General features: G+C 29.7%; 3 protein-coding genes across 4 annotated transcripts; 1 reads left to right on the top strand and 2 right to left on the bottom strand.

The window, feature by feature from the left end:
* Positions 1-1,901: 1,901 nt before the first annotated feature.
* On the bottom strand, positions 1,902-7,047 carry LOC100169283 (endoplasmin homolog). Its single transcript, XM_001948902.5, has 9 exons — positions 6,774-7,047; positions 6,578-6,679; positions 5,319-5,479; positions 5,138-5,254; positions 4,311-4,642; positions 3,520-4,239; positions 3,040-3,445; positions 2,701-2,971; positions 1,902-2,569 (listed from the first exon to the last, which is right to left on the bottom strand). Exons 1-9 carry the CDS (start codon positions 6,832-6,834, stop codon positions 2,385-2,387), a joined length of 2,355 nt encoding a protein of 784 aa, XP_001948937.1. The 5' UTR covers positions 6,835-7,047; the 3' UTR covers positions 1,902-2,384.
* A 248-nt stretch (positions 7,048-7,295) lies between these two features.
* On the top strand, positions 7,296-7,818 carry LOC100161007 (formation of mitochondrial complexes 1 homolog-like). The gene is given in 1 exon segment (NM_001162632.2): positions 7,296-7,818. A coding segment is annotated over 1 exon segment (327 nt). The 5' UTR covers positions 7,296-7,424; the 3' UTR covers positions 7,752-7,818.
* A 428-nt stretch (positions 7,819-8,246) lies between these two features.
* LOC100163029 (heterogeneous nuclear ribonucleoprotein H2) lies at positions 8,247-13,900 on the bottom strand. 2 transcript variants are annotated; one of them, XM_008182454.2, is made up of 8 exons: positions 13,584-13,900; positions 13,043-13,282; positions 11,166-11,324; positions 10,842-10,985; positions 10,062-10,200; positions 9,382-9,793; positions 9,190-9,309; positions 8,247-9,116 (listed from the first exon to the last, which is right to left on the bottom strand). In XM_008182454.2, exons 2-8 carry the CDS (start codon positions 13,275-13,277, stop codon positions 8,769-8,771), a joined length of 1,557 nt encoding a protein of 518 aa, XP_008180676.1. In that variant the 5' UTR covers positions 13,278-13,282; positions 13,584-13,900; the 3' UTR covers positions 8,247-8,768. The 2 variants fall into 2 exon arrangements, with proteins under 2 accessions (XP_008180676.1, XP_008180677.1); XM_008182455.3 differs by having other exon boundaries at positions 13,043-13,296; positions 13,584-13,899.
* Between the last annotated feature and the right edge of the window lie 890 nt (positions 13,901-14,790).

The following is a 14,790-nucleotide window of genomic DNA, read 5'->3' as shown; positions in this document are numbered from 1 at the left end:
AAATGTTATGGTGTACAGAAAATGCTAATATACACATTCAGTCAAAATTTCATGTATCTACGGTCATTTGTTTAAGAGTTGCACCAAAAACCAAAATCAATTTTCTCGAAAACAGATTTTGCGTAAAAATTCCCGTTTTTCCTTAATTATTCTTTTGTTTTTCAAGGCGCTTTTGAAAACTACTGAGAAATTTTTACTTCTGACCCCCCCCCCCCCCCCCAAAAAAAAAAAGTACCAACTAGATTCACTTTCCTATCAGAAAAGATACTGTTGAAGAAAATCTAAGCATTTTTACTGTTTTAAAAGGTGATGACAGACACAAAAAAAAAGTTAAAAATAAAAAATAAAAAAAACACATCATTGTAATATCAATACATTCATCGTTTCACTCAGAATCTAAAAAATACTTATTTTGGAAAAATATACACATTAAAACATTCCATTTGTATCTTTATTAAGAAGTAGGTACCTATTCCAATTACCTACTGGCTACTACTATGTTGAGGCAATCTCACTGACGTAGAATCTCGATTTATTGTTAACGTAATTATTCAATTATTGGTATTTTAAATGTCTATGAACCAGGTAAAATATTTTTAATTTTTTCCGCTGTTGTCGAAAAAGCCATCTACTCTACGATTTTAATAAAGCTCTTTTTACGTTATGGCCAAATGGAATCCGAAATCCCGATGCACTTTTCTTTTTGAGCGACGTTGTTCCTTATTAGGCAGCTAATTGTTTACAAGCTTTTTACCCAAACATCATGCGCGTCGCTTGTGTGGCCTAAGGCTACACCGGGGTGCAGTAAAAAATCGTGACAAATTTAAAAAAATTTTGTCATATAATAATAATTAATATTGACTTTCTACAGGCACACGTTTTCCAAAAAGCGCTTGAGAATCGCTGATAAGCCAATAATATAATTTTCTGTAATTAATTTTATTAATAGATTGATAATCGTTAACAATCTAACGTCGTACACCATACAACATTACCACCACAGTGAGCCGTGTGCGCACTATGCGGATTGCGGGCTTTTATTCGATTAGGATTAAAAAAATGTTTGAAATTCATATTTTAAGTGCATAAGTGCTTGCATATTTAGTGCTTTTTTAGTGCTACAAGTCCTCTGCCCTAGTCATTATAATATGAAGAAAAACAACTTTTATTATTCGACAACATGGATTTAAACCACGAAAGAGTTATCATTTTCGCTGTGGATGAAGGACTTCGTATTTTAGCAGAGGCAAGTACTTGGTATTGTGACAGAAATTTTAGTCCTGAGCATTTTATGCAATTATACGTTATAAGAGTCCCAAAAAATGATTTTTTATTACTGCTGTATATTGTTTGTTAGAGCGTAAGACGACTTCAATTTATGAAACAATGTTTAAAATAATTATTGAAAAATGCGAATAGAAAAATTTGTTTCCTGACCCCAGGTTTCTGCATGTCGATTTCGAAAAAGCAGTAGGTAATTACAGCGGCTAGTAATATTTTTGGTTCGGAATTAGAAATTAGAGGGCGCTTTTAAAATCTAAATCTTCTCACACTTTTGATTCATCAGCGTCATTCAACATCATCAATTAATGTTATGAGTTAAAAACTGAATACATTTTAGGCGTTAAATATAACGTAAATAATAAATATCAGTTTTTAAAAACATATAGGAGCTGGCTAAAGCAAAGTAATTAAATAGGTACATGCAAATATTACGATAATTATGTACTTTTGAAACAGTGGATGTTGTATCATCAGTGTACATAAAAACCAATATAACTATTGAATACTATATATTTTTTTTTACTTTATTTTTAAAACATACCTACAATCTGTAATTTTTATAGCATTGATTTTTATATATTAGCAGTTAATAAAATATAAATAATCAATGATATTGGTCATATTTTTCAATTAGTTTATAATTTATATTCAACAACCCTATGTCGATTTATACAAAAATCGATTAATTTCTTTTGTTTCCTATTATTGTAACAGATGCATAATTTGCAATTTTAGCAATAAATTTACAAACGCAGACAATTTGCAAAACAACTTTGTATTACAATTTAAATGAAAAAATTATACTAATAAATTAAACAAATAAACATTTTTATAATTAATAATTTGTACAATAAATTTTATGTAGTATGGTGAATACCCACTAGAAAAGATATTAAATTATTCAGATTTTTTAGAACGTTACAAAATATAATATGTGGTTTGATATTTCATAGGAAAAAATGTATATAAAATTTAAAGAGCTACTGGTAAATATATGATTATACAATACTTATTTGAATAATATGCAGAAATGTCGCAAATCAGACTTATAATTAGATAAACTGATACAGTCTATCTTTAAAATATATTTTTCAACACTTTTATAATTCATCATGTTCTTCTTTATCTTCCTCTTCTTCTTCAACTTGTTGTTCACCAACCGATTCTTCATCATCATAACTAACTTTTTCATCTAATGGAATGCCTAATGATTGCCTCATTAGAGCTTCAACACTTTCAGCAAAATCTGCAGATTCTTGGAGCATGAATCCTGACCTTAATGTTGCTAAATAATAAAAATAAATACTTAAGCATTTTTCAAAAATATAAAAAAACAATGTTTTATTATTAATTATAGTTTATGGTAGTACACGGTTTTAAACATATTTAACCAAAACATAGACAAAATGAAATTACCTGTTCTAAATAACATAACTGCAATATCCTTTGCTTTTTGATCTTCAGGATCATCTCTTACTCTTCTTAACAAATCCTTTATAAGAGGATGACGAGGATTTATTTCAAGAGATTTACGCTGCTTTAAATAAAACTCTCTTTGTGGATCATCAGCCTTTTGGTGAGCATTAGATAACGCTAATCTTTCCATATTACCAGTCCAACCAAACATTCCAGCAACAAGAGCACATGGTGATTCAGCCAAGCGGTCCGATACGACTGCTTTTGAAATCTAAACAGTACACTCAATAAATATAACATAATAAGACATATATTATAACAAAACATTTTTTAACTTACTTGATCTTTAAGAGCATTTTCGCCAAACCATTTTGTAAGTGGTTCAAATTGAACTTTCAATTCTTCAGCTTTTTCTTTATTGTCAGTAAGAGATACACCCTCTTTAGCCACATTTTGGAACTTTTTACCTTCAAACTCTGGAATAGCTGATAATGTGTATTCGTCTACAGCTTCAATTAGGTACAGAACTTCATATCCCTTGCGAATAATACCCTCAACAAAAGGAGAACGTTCAAGTTCTGCCTTACTAGAACCAGCAATGTAATAAATATGCTCCTGCTTTTCACTCATACGTTTAACGTAGTCAGCTAATGACGTAGGAGTATCTTCAACAGATGATTGGAATCGCAGCAACTTGGCAAGACGTGCTCGATTAGATGGATCTTCAATAATGCCCAATTTTATGCTATAAAATTGAAGAAAATTAGAACAATACTTACGAAAAACTATTGTATTACTTCATTAAAATTGTTTACTTACTTTGTAGAATATTCAGCCCAGAATTTCTTGTATGATTCAGGATCCAACTTTTTAAGCATATCTAAAGCTTTACGGATAAGTTTTTTCTTGATAATTTTAAGTAACTTATGTTGTTGCAAAACTTCACGAGAAACATTCAAAGGTAAATCATCCGAATCTACAATTCCCTGAAGAAAACTTAAATACTTTGGCAATAAATCAGTAAACTCATCTGTTATGAATACTCTTCTAACATAAAGCTTGATGTTGTCTGTTACTGTACCATATTTGTTAAAGGTATCTGATGGTTGAGCAGATGGAACATAAAGCAAGGATTTAAATGATACTTCGCCTTCAGCATTAAAATGTGTATAAGTCAATGGATCCTTAGTATCTTTAGTCAGTGCCTTATAAAATTCATTATACTCATTTGCTTCTACATCATCAGGTTTACGAGTCCATATAGGTTTATGGTTATTAAGGATTTCCCAATCCCAAACAGTCTTGTCTACCTTTTTGGTTTTTGGTGTTTCTTCTTTAGCATCTTCTACTGCTGCGTCATCGTCTTCTGATTTTTCTTCATTTTCTGGCTGCTCATCTTCTTCAATTGGTTCATCTACAGTTTCGGTTTTGCTTGACCACAAATAAATAGGGAAGTTGATAAACTGAGAGTATTTTTTCACCAAATTTTTCAGAGTATTTATTTCTAAATTATCAATAGCTTCCTCTTTCAGTTGTAAACTAAAATATTGATTAAAAAAATTCAATTAAATTAGAATAAGTAATATTTTTAAATATTAGTTTTAACATACCTAATTTGTGTTCCTCTCTTTAGTGTTGGTCCTCTAGGGTCTTCAACAATAGAAAAACTGTTAGCATCTGATTCCCAAATATATTGTTTATCATCATTGTGCTTGGTGGTAACCAAAACTTTGTCAGCAACAAGAAAAGCAGAATAAAATCCAACACCAAATTGTCCAATCATGTCATTCATATTCTTATCTTGACCTTCCCCAGAGTTTAAGCTACTTAAAAACTCAGCAGTACCAGATTTAGCTATGGTACCCAAATTTTTCACCAAATCTTCGCGTGTCATACCAATTCCCGTATCAGTTATATGCAACATTCCGGACTCTTTATTCACCTAATTTACATTTAAAGTATTAAAAACCAATTGTTGTGAACTAAATAAGTAATGAACTTCAGTGAAATATAATGTATTTATGCATCAATTTATTAGTTATAGTCTATTCAGAATAAGAGCATACCAGATTTACGTAGCAAAACCGGTTTTGACTGTGGCCAACTGGTATCGTCTTATTCTGAAGAGTATAGTGATAAAATTGCAATAAAGATATAATAGTTTTGATATAATAAACTATGGATATAAACCAAATTTAATAGAACTTAAGGTAGGTATTTGATTCAAATTTTTAATTAAGATAACTCTTCTAGGTTATACCCAAAAATATATCTAAGTATTTGTCCATCATATACGATTTATACAAAATATTTCAAAAGGCAGATAGTAAAAAAATTGATCAGCTACTTTAAAAAATGAAGTCGATAAATAAATCTAACACATAAATCACTTGTTTCAATAAAGATAATAACTATTAAAAATTATATTAAACATTACCTTTATCCTGATAGAAAGTTCATTAGTTGCATCTAAAAGATTAGTATTAGACAACGCTAATAACCTTATTTTATCTAAAGCATCTGAAGCATTTGAAATAAGTTCTCTTAAATAAATCTAAAAACAATAACAAATTAGTATTATTTAGTATTTATCAAAACAATTTTAAAATAATATTTACTTCTTTGTTTCTATATAACGAGTTGATAATAAGTTTCATCATTCGATTAACTTCAGCTTGGAAAGTAAATGTTTCTGCCTGTTCTTTCAGTTCTTTTAACTGTGCAGCATTTAATCCATCTAATTTAATTCGTTCTTCTGCATTTATAGCTGCCTTATCATCTGAAATATTATTTATTTTTAGTATTTTAGATACATTATTTAAGATTAAAACTGTTAATACTACTATATTAAAAGGTTTTCATTTTAATTATTAAGGTTTATTTTTTTAAACATCTGTTATACACATGAACAATTGATAAACCAATAATAACTAATGACATAAAAATAAAAGATTGAACAGGTTTCCTAGCAAAAATACGGTATCATGAAATATTTTATATTAGTTATAATATGTATTGTAATGTATTACTGCTTGTTTGTAAAATATATAGGTATCTATCTAATAATAATAGTTTTATAGTTAATATTTTAATTTTTTTATTATTTTTATTATTATTATATATCTTAACAATCAATCACAATTTTAATAAAAAACACTTAATCTACAGCAATAAAATATATCTTACCTACATGCAGATAAAAGTTATCAGTTTTTAAATTATAACTCATGGTTTGAAATAACAAGCCAGAAGATGTCAAGTTAGATTATTGGTAGATATATTTATTTAACTTTTTAGTAATTAATAACACTTCTAAAATAATTAAATATCTAATAAACCCTAAGTAAAGGAAGTAGATTTTAATTGGTTTTCAATTTTATATTTATGTGAATATCTCAGTTACTGATTTAAAATTTAATTTTTTGTTATAATTTAATCAATCATGTGCATGAAATTAATTTATATCTAAATATTATGTAAAGATAATGTTGAATAACTGTTGATACACATTGTCATTACACTGTCTACTGAAAAAAAAAATAAAGGGAGCTAGATGGCTTTAAAAAAATACATGTAATTGCATTTTTATGTACATATAGTTAAATCGAATGAATGAAAATTATACATGAATAAAGTATTTTCATTTATATAAGTCATCATAGATTTTTTAGTTTTTTTAGTTTTTATTAGGTTAAGTATAATATTTTGAGCATATCGAATCAGTGTTAAGTTGTAGATATCATTCCTCATGAAAATTAGTATTTTGTGAATGTTCTGAATTAACCTGTACTAATTTTGAACACAAGTTCTTTTAACTAAACGCCTGAGGTAGAAACTCCAACACAAAATATACATATTAAATTGTAATAAATTTTACCAGTAACTGCTCCATCTTTGCTGCCACCATCAATGGTTGCGCCAACCGTAAATGTATTTAATATTTCTCCTTCGCCATCTAGGTCTTCGGCTACACATCGTTCTGAAAGTAACAGGAAGATTGTTAGTAAATAATCAAAAGTTAATCGCCGTCCAAGAGTTAACAAAATCAAAAAAAAAGTACACAGCAAACTTACCGGTTATTGGCGACAACGTCAGGGCCAAAACCACAAGTATCAGATACTTGAGTTCCAACATGTCGGTCGCGACTTTTGGTCAACGTGTAGAAACGAAATCCGACTGTGACAAAAACGCCACGAATTTTTAAGTGTAAAACGCTCTCGGATGTCAGTGAACCTTAATATCGAGAGATGTGCACTGTGCACCGGACACTGGCGAAAACAACCGTAATACGGAGACGTGCCGCCGAATTATAACTCTTATAAATATAAATGCAGACCAATGGGAACACTACACGAACACGGAACCGGCCAATCGGGCGCCACTATGTGGCTTTTCATCGGAAAAACACGATGGGAAGTTGGTGACGTCACTTGGATCATGCGTCACGCCAATACGGGATTTCAGGATTTGGTGGGTAGATGCAGGTTTAATACTGCAGCTGTTGGCATGCCGGTTGCGAACCGAGATAACAGAAATTAAAAAAAAACAATGATAAGTGATAAGTGATAACTATTGATAACAACAAATTAATTTTCAATATTAAATAATACGCGTCTGGCGAGTGGCGGTCCTCGGGTACTTCAAATGTTTTTTTAGAATTTTTCTTTGTACCGGATATAACCGTTCATCGTGTACAAAAAGAAGACCTACCAAACGCATTCGAAATGTTTGGAAAGACTTCGCTCTCCCTCCTACGATCGCTGACCCGCGAGTTCCGGTACGTCACATCGGACGGCAAGTTGCTCGACCGACCTCTAATGCGGCTGATTCTGTCTGAATACCGATCAAACCAAGTCACCCAGGCGCAGTACTGTCGTGGCCCTGATGAGATGGTATGGGTCGCCGACACATACTTGCAGTACATACGGTCACAGCGTATATGCCGCGAGCTCACCGACAAACACCAGAGACGAGAAAAAACCGTTCAAGAAACGGCGGATATGATTGGTTTTAGATTACCGTCCGCACCGACAAACCACAAAGACAATTGAAATGTATAATGTATTTGTCTGTATGTATATAGTTTTCTGTGAAAATCATTAAAGTGCTAGGAGAATCATCCGTATTTTCTCTTTTTTACACTTTACTCCTTAGCAGCCCTGGCTCAAGGGGTAAGCGACATAGGCCCACGCCTAGGGCAGCACTTAAGATGCACTTTAGTAAGAGGGTGGCATTTTCAAAATGCTGATAATATTATATTGTTAGGGGCGGCAAAATTTGATTTTGCCTAGTTCACTATTTTTGCTTAGCCGGTCCTGCTCCTTAGAAATGTCTACATTTTTCACTACTGTCTCAAATAGGACTTTCTTTATCGTTAGTTAATTAATACTTAATTATAATATATACCTACTTTCAAGTACTCTAAATTGTTCACACGACATAAAGGAACATACAAAACCAAACAGAGATCACATATATTACCACATTTATTCAAGTGGTTTTTTGTGAATTACAATAGATAGGAATTTTAAAAAAAAATGTTATAATTTATTTTTTAGAAGCTTTATTACAAACACTAATTTTAATTAATATAAAATTGTTTCCTTAATGTATACATTAAAAAATAGAAGTTATGCAAAACACAAGTTTCAATGTATAAAAAAAAGGTCGTTTCTATTAACATTAAAATGCAATTTCCATACTATATAAGTATTTGGATTTTTAAAGATTCCACAACATAAAATTATCTTATATTAGGATAGTAGGAAAATTATAATACAACATATGCCCTAAAATGTTGTGACAAAATAAGCGTGTTCTCATATTTTTCAAAATAAATTATATTACAAAATCATTCTATGTGAATACACCATAAATTAGGTAGTCAAAATTAAATAACACTTGAATGGTAAAACTAACATAAGTTAGTACTTAAATTTAAAGAGCATAATCATAATTACTTGTATTATTAGTTTAAGAAAAAAAAAACATCAATCTGCTGCAAACATTTGATAATACTTTAAAGTTTAAAGTCAAACAATTTATTTTATTTATATTTATCATCAATTTTAAAAGGGGTTAAATTTAGGTCCAGGTCCTGACATATTTCTTGGTCCAGAAGGTCTTGGATATCCACCTCCGCCCATATTATTTGAAAAAAATGAATTAGGAGGACCAGAGTTATCATTACGCCGAGAAAATGTGTTGTTCCCAAAAGAATTTCCACCGCCACCACCACTGCTGCTACCTCCACCACCAAATGAATTGTTTCCAAATCCTCCAAAGCTCCCGCCATTGCCTGAATTTGGTGGTCCCATATCATCCATACTAAAGTTATTACCGCCAGAACCTGGTCCACCTCCTACCGGTCCATCCATAAACAGTTCAATGTATCTATGCTGCATATATGTTTTATCCTATAAATTAAAACATTTCATAGTTTATTATATGTAAATTATTAAGCAATTTCTAAAAAATAAAAATGTTTACTTTTGACATAGCTCGCATTGCATCTTCTTTGTTACCAAATTCAACATTTGCTTCTCCAGATGGTCGATTATTGTTATTGAAAAGAATACGTATATCAACAGGTTCCAATGGTTCAAAAAACTAATTTGAAAGGTTTATCAAAATTGATCCAAAAAAATCTATACTTATTAATTAAAATATAAATATACTAACTGTAGCTATATCATCCTCATTTGCTTTAAAAGGTAATCCTCTCATATGTACAACATATAATGGTCTACTTGGTGGAGCATTCCAGTTATTACTATTCCATCCTCCTCCACCACCGCCACTACTGCCGCCCATCATACCTTGGCCACCTCCACCACCACCTCTTGGACCACCCATACTTCTACCACTATTCCATGGATCACCTCCATTATCATAGCCATTATTGCCAAATGACTTCATATTACGTCCAGTTCTCATGGGCATATCAAAGTACCGTCCACTACCACCACTGCCGCCGCCGCCACCACCACTATTAGCAAAACGATCCATTCGGTCATATGGAGTTTGTCTTGGTCTTCTTTGAAGTGCTTGATTGCGAATTTCTGCTAAACTACTGCGGAATATCTCAATATATCTAAAGAATCATAAAAAAATGTGTAATTTATGAAATATTATGATGTTAATGCAATTAAGATACCTAAAAGTAACTTAAACATAAAGTAAATTTTTACTAGGTAGAAATAACTAAGATTTAATTTAATAATTAAAAATAAAAATAAAAAACAAACCACAAATAAGGAGGAGCGAAGGATTACCCTCCCGGCCTCCCTTTGTTTAACTACATGTGATTATATTACCCGCCAATTTTTCACCGGGATATTAAATAAAGGAAGACACCCCACCTGTGTCCTATTTTCTCCTTGTGTTTCTGCAGAGCTTTCTCTGCATTCTCTCTGTCTACAAATTGTACAAAAGCTTCCCCCGTACTCCGCCCCGTGAAGTCGGTTGCTATGGTTATACCGTCTGGTGTCATCTCCAACCCTGTTGCCCACAATACAACCAATCATAGATAACCCAATCATTAGCACAACCAAAAACACAAAAAGTTAAATTAACAAAAGGTAAATATTATCAAGTTTGAACAATTTTATAAAATTTGAAGACAAGGCAATTCATTAAGATCATTTTAACTTGTGATATTTAAAAATTAAAACAATTTATCTACATAATTTTTGTTGTCCTTAAATTTACATATTGCTATAATTAATAGTTATTACTTTTTAACTCCATTTTTAAATATCCTGCTCAATGTTTAAATACAACCTATACAACTTAATTTTTAAGCAATTAAAAATTAATGTTTGCTGTGGACAAAAAGCTTAAACTAGTTATCATAATTTTATGTTTAGTGGAACGTAGTTGAGTGGTTAAGTCTATACAAAGAAAAATTATATGGTGTAACACTCAAAAATTTAAATTAAAAAATTATAAGCTTTGCCTAATACAATTGCTGTTAGATATAAAAAAAAAAAACTGTTAAACAAATATCACAAATCTAATTTAAAATATAAATCTTATTGAATCACCAAGACAAAGCAAATTTATAAGTAACCCAAAAATTAGCAAGAGAAATAAAAAAATAAAATTCAATCAATATATATAAATTAAATGGAAAAGTATACCTTGGAAGAACTGTACAATGTCATCCTTAGTAGATCCAAAGGGAAGACCTCTTAAACGAACACAATTATCATCCAGTACACTGTCAAGTGTTGAACCAGTTTTTTTAATAACCCATTCCATTTCTGAACGTTTTGATCGAAAAACTAAAAAAATAAATATATACAAATAATAAAGTTTTATAATACACTTTCATAACTCGCTATTAAAATTTATATTTAATACCATTTAATTTAACAGACTTTAAGCATAACCCATATTTTGGAAGCAAATCGGTCATTAAAACTATTTACTAACATATTATTAAAATATAATTTGAGTATAACCTTCAATGTAACGATTGCCCATATGCTCTCGATCTTTCTTAAGAGCAGCCTTAAGATCTTCTTCAGATTCCATTTCAACATAAGCTTCACCACTAGGTCTTCCTTCTCTAGCCATAGTCAAATGTACTCCAGCAGCACCATCTTTAACCTTTGCTTCACCTACATAATATGTAAAATAGATTACATTTAATTTATTTTAAATATAAAACTATTGGATACATCTAGAGTTAACTACACACCTACAAATTTGTAATTTAATCTAATAAATACACTAGAATCAAACTTAATGACAAATAATCAAGGGGTAAAAATTATAAATTAAATTAGTTATAAATAATCAAAATCATAAATTTACTAACAAATCCTGCAATTTTGATTTGTATTTATTTGTATTTATTATTTTATTGATTTTAACATGACACTAAATATCACTAAAAATGTAAAATATTTAAAAAAAAATGAAACATAACTATAAAAACAATAACTAAAGGATGGGCAAAATGATTTCATGGATGTGTTTAAGAATATAAGTCATATCGGTAGTCTTTTTTTTTTTAGTTTATTGGTATTTGCCAGTACCATATTAAAATTGCTAGGAAATCAATTTTGTCAATAACAGGAAGCTCTCAATTATCCATGATAATAGAATAGAGTGGCACGGCAACCATTGATAAACAACTGCTCATGTTGAGAGGCAAAAATTTCAAAACCATTGGACGTGACAGGACAATCAGCAATACAACATTTTAGGGTACAATTGAGACTTGATATGTTTTTCTCTACTTGTGGAATCATAATGATTCTTTATATATACATATAATGCAAGTTTTACATAGTTCTATGGAAGACCTTGGATAACAAGAGTTTACTATATAATCAACAAGAAGTGTATCTAACCAAACCAAAACAAAATAATAATAATACCCAACAAATATCAGTATTCAGTATGTAAGGGAAAAAACATTCAGCAATATGTGTTACATACATACAGACATACAATGCTTCAACTGAGGTGAGATAGTCTCTTTTCTTTTAACACATTTTTTATACACTTGTGGGCTCATACAAATTAGCCATAATCTTATAAATTTTATCAAATTCACCTGGTACTATAGATGTCTTCAAATGACATATTTACAAATATTTACAAAAATTAATTATAGCGCTATTTGTCGTTCCTGAATAAGTTATTATTTGACTATATCCTGCCGTAATGAAACAAACTAAACTTTAGAAATTGAAAAATTGTTTTTTTTTTTTTGATAAACTACCTATTAATAGTACATTAAAAATATTTCATACTTTATAGTAAAGGGTAAAAAATAAATATTTCTGTGTATTATTTATTGTTCTAACTTAATCAAGAAATTAATAATAATAATAATAATAATAAAGTAACATATGAGTACGATGCTCACAATGTAGCAATTAAGTGTACTAAACGACAGGCTAAAAATAATATTTAAGCATACTCCTTTCTAATTATATCTTAATCAATAAGATATTTAAATATTGATGTAAGCATATTTATTTTTTACACTTAGTCATCTCCCATTTAATATAATTATTATTTCTTATGTATAATTTAGAAATAAAAATAAAAACTTTAGATGAATGATAAATCTAATAGGTATATAGATTCTATTCAGAATAAGAATACACCAGTTTGAACAAGGTTTTGTACATAGTCAGACCTCTGAGTTGTAAATGATCGGCAAATATCATTGTGGGCTAACACAGTAGTCAATCACAACTGTATAATAACTGTTTCAGTTACCAGTAGCGGGGGATGGATGTACAAATTCAACTGTTTTTTTCTGCTGCTATGTGCACTCAAATTTGAGTAAGATAACTATTATAGTTTGGTCTTAACATACCCAATATGCTCAAAAATTTGATTATATCATCAGCTGTAGCCGACCATGGTAGGCCACGCATCTTCACAACAAATCCTTCATTAGACTGACAATCTTCTTCATCAGTTTGTTCATTAGATCTTTTTTGGTCGTCATTCATTTGTGGTTGTGATGATGGTTGTTGTTGTTGTTGTTGCTGCTGCTGCTGTTGTGGCTGCTGCTGTTGTTGTGGTGATTGTTGCTGCTGTTGATTCATTGTATCTATATAATGAATACTACAAAAATTTTAATATAATATAGAAGATAAGTATATATGATTGAAGATCATCAAAGAAAAACTGTATATCAATTATCAACACGTCATATCTGTTCAAAATCTAACGTGTAAGAAGTTACATGTACAATATACCAGTGAAACGTACCGACCCGTATCAGACACAGACCTTGATATGAGTCTGTGCATACAAATTTTTTGTCGTAAAACTAAAATTTTAAAAATCTTATGTGTAATTAAAATTACCCAAGTACAAAACTCCCAAATTGAATAATTTAATTTTCATACCTTTAGTTAATATTACCGCAGCTATATTATTTAAAAAAAAAAATTATGAATTGGATTGAACTACTAACTTTAAGAAATTACAATTATCATATTTAATAATATCGTATTACAAAGAAATATGTGTAACGCTTCAAAAACACAAAGCGGCTCATGAAAACACACAGAAACTGTAAGTCTGCTAATGAGACTAAACTATTTAATTACGTAAAAACCCTAAGATTTTAGATTGTGTAGAATGCATCAAAGAACGAGCGATGGTTGCAGGGAAAAATTAAAATGAAATGAATCAAACGACAAACATGCACAAATTGTAGACAAAATGGCTGTCTTCAGCGTTTGTTTATACCCAATTCACCAATTCACATTTTTTTCCTCCATGTACTATTTCTTAATAATTTCTCCATGATAAACCGCCAATTAAAATTTTATAGTTCCGATTTCATACGAAAACTAGTTTTTAATTTTGATTCAACATATTGTACTATTGTAGAAGGTTGTAAGTAAGTAAGTTGTAACTTGTAAGTAGTAACTATATGTTTATGTTTTAAATTCAGTTTCCTAATATTTTTAAATCGGTTTTCGATGAATTAAATTTTGGTTTACGGTGTAATTTTAAAAAAAATTACCGTAGATACATGCAATTTTCACTGAATGTTTATATTACCATTTTCAATACACCATAATATATTCAAAATATTTTGACTTGTTTTAAGCTGTTTACGGTAATTTTCAGTTTAAAATTTACTTTTGTTTTTTTTCTATAAATGTCAATAATATTTTATTCGTTGGGTCAAAAAGCTTGAAAATTGAATAGGTACTTACAAGGCTCCTAATATATTGTTACAATGGAAGTTGTAAAATATTAAAAACACATACTCTCAATTTTTTTATAAAAATTTAAAGTTCAAATTTTGACAAGAGTCGTAAAAATCACGGAATTGTGCAAATAATTTTGAGTTCCTAAACATTTTTCTTTTTAAATCGAAGATTTGAAAATTTAATACAAGATTCCTCATAAGTTTGTCTATACTTTTATAAATAAAAATACCCACCGGAAAGTCAAATTCAATTTTTATGAGCGTTTGAAATTCAATTTATTACAACATTGCATATATTATCTTGTAGCGATTTCCTTTTATGTTCAATTGTTGATGAAATTTATCAAATGAAAATGTACAAATTATTTAATAGTTTAAATTCATAAAAT

This window comes from Acyrthosiphon pisum, chromosome A3, assembly GCF_005508785.2.
Source record: "Acyrthosiphon pisum isolate AL4f chromosome A3, pea_aphid_22Mar2018_4r6ur, whole genome shotgun sequence".
NCBI lineage: Eukaryota > Metazoa > Arthropoda > Insecta > Hemiptera > Aphididae > Acyrthosiphon > Acyrthosiphon pisum.
This window is presented reverse-complemented; position numbering and strand designations above follow the sequence as displayed.

What these genes read in the sequence shown, in the direction of transcription:
- LOC100163029 (XM_008182454.2), bottom strand. Translation starts at nt 13,277, where the DNA reads ATGAATCAACAGCAGCAACAATCACCACAACAACAGCAGCAGCCACAA. An exon ending in GGGCAATCGTTACATTGAAG is followed by an intron (nt 10,986 to 11,165) that starts GTTATACTCAAA and finishes TTATTTTTTTAG; the next exon opens with TTTTTCGATCAAAACGTTCA. An exon ending in AAGGAGAAAATAGGACACAG is followed by an intron (nt 9,794 to 10,061) that starts GTGGGGTGTCTT and finishes ATGATTCTTTAG; the next exon opens with ATATATTGAGATATTCCGCA.
- LOC100169283 (XM_001948902.5), bottom strand. Translation starts at nt 6,834, where the DNA reads ATGTTGGAACTCAAGTATCTGATACTTGTGGTTTTGGCCCTGACGTTG. An exon ending in GACGTTGTCGCCAATAACCG is followed by an intron (nt 6,680 to 6,773) that starts GTAAGTTTGCTG and finishes TGTTACTTTCAG; the next exon opens with AACGATGTGTAGCCGAAGAC. An exon ending in AAAATGCTCTTAAAGATCAA is followed by an intron (nt 2,972 to 3,039) that starts GTAAGTTAAAAA and finishes TGTACTGTTTAG; the next exon opens with ATTTCAAAAGCAGTCGTATC.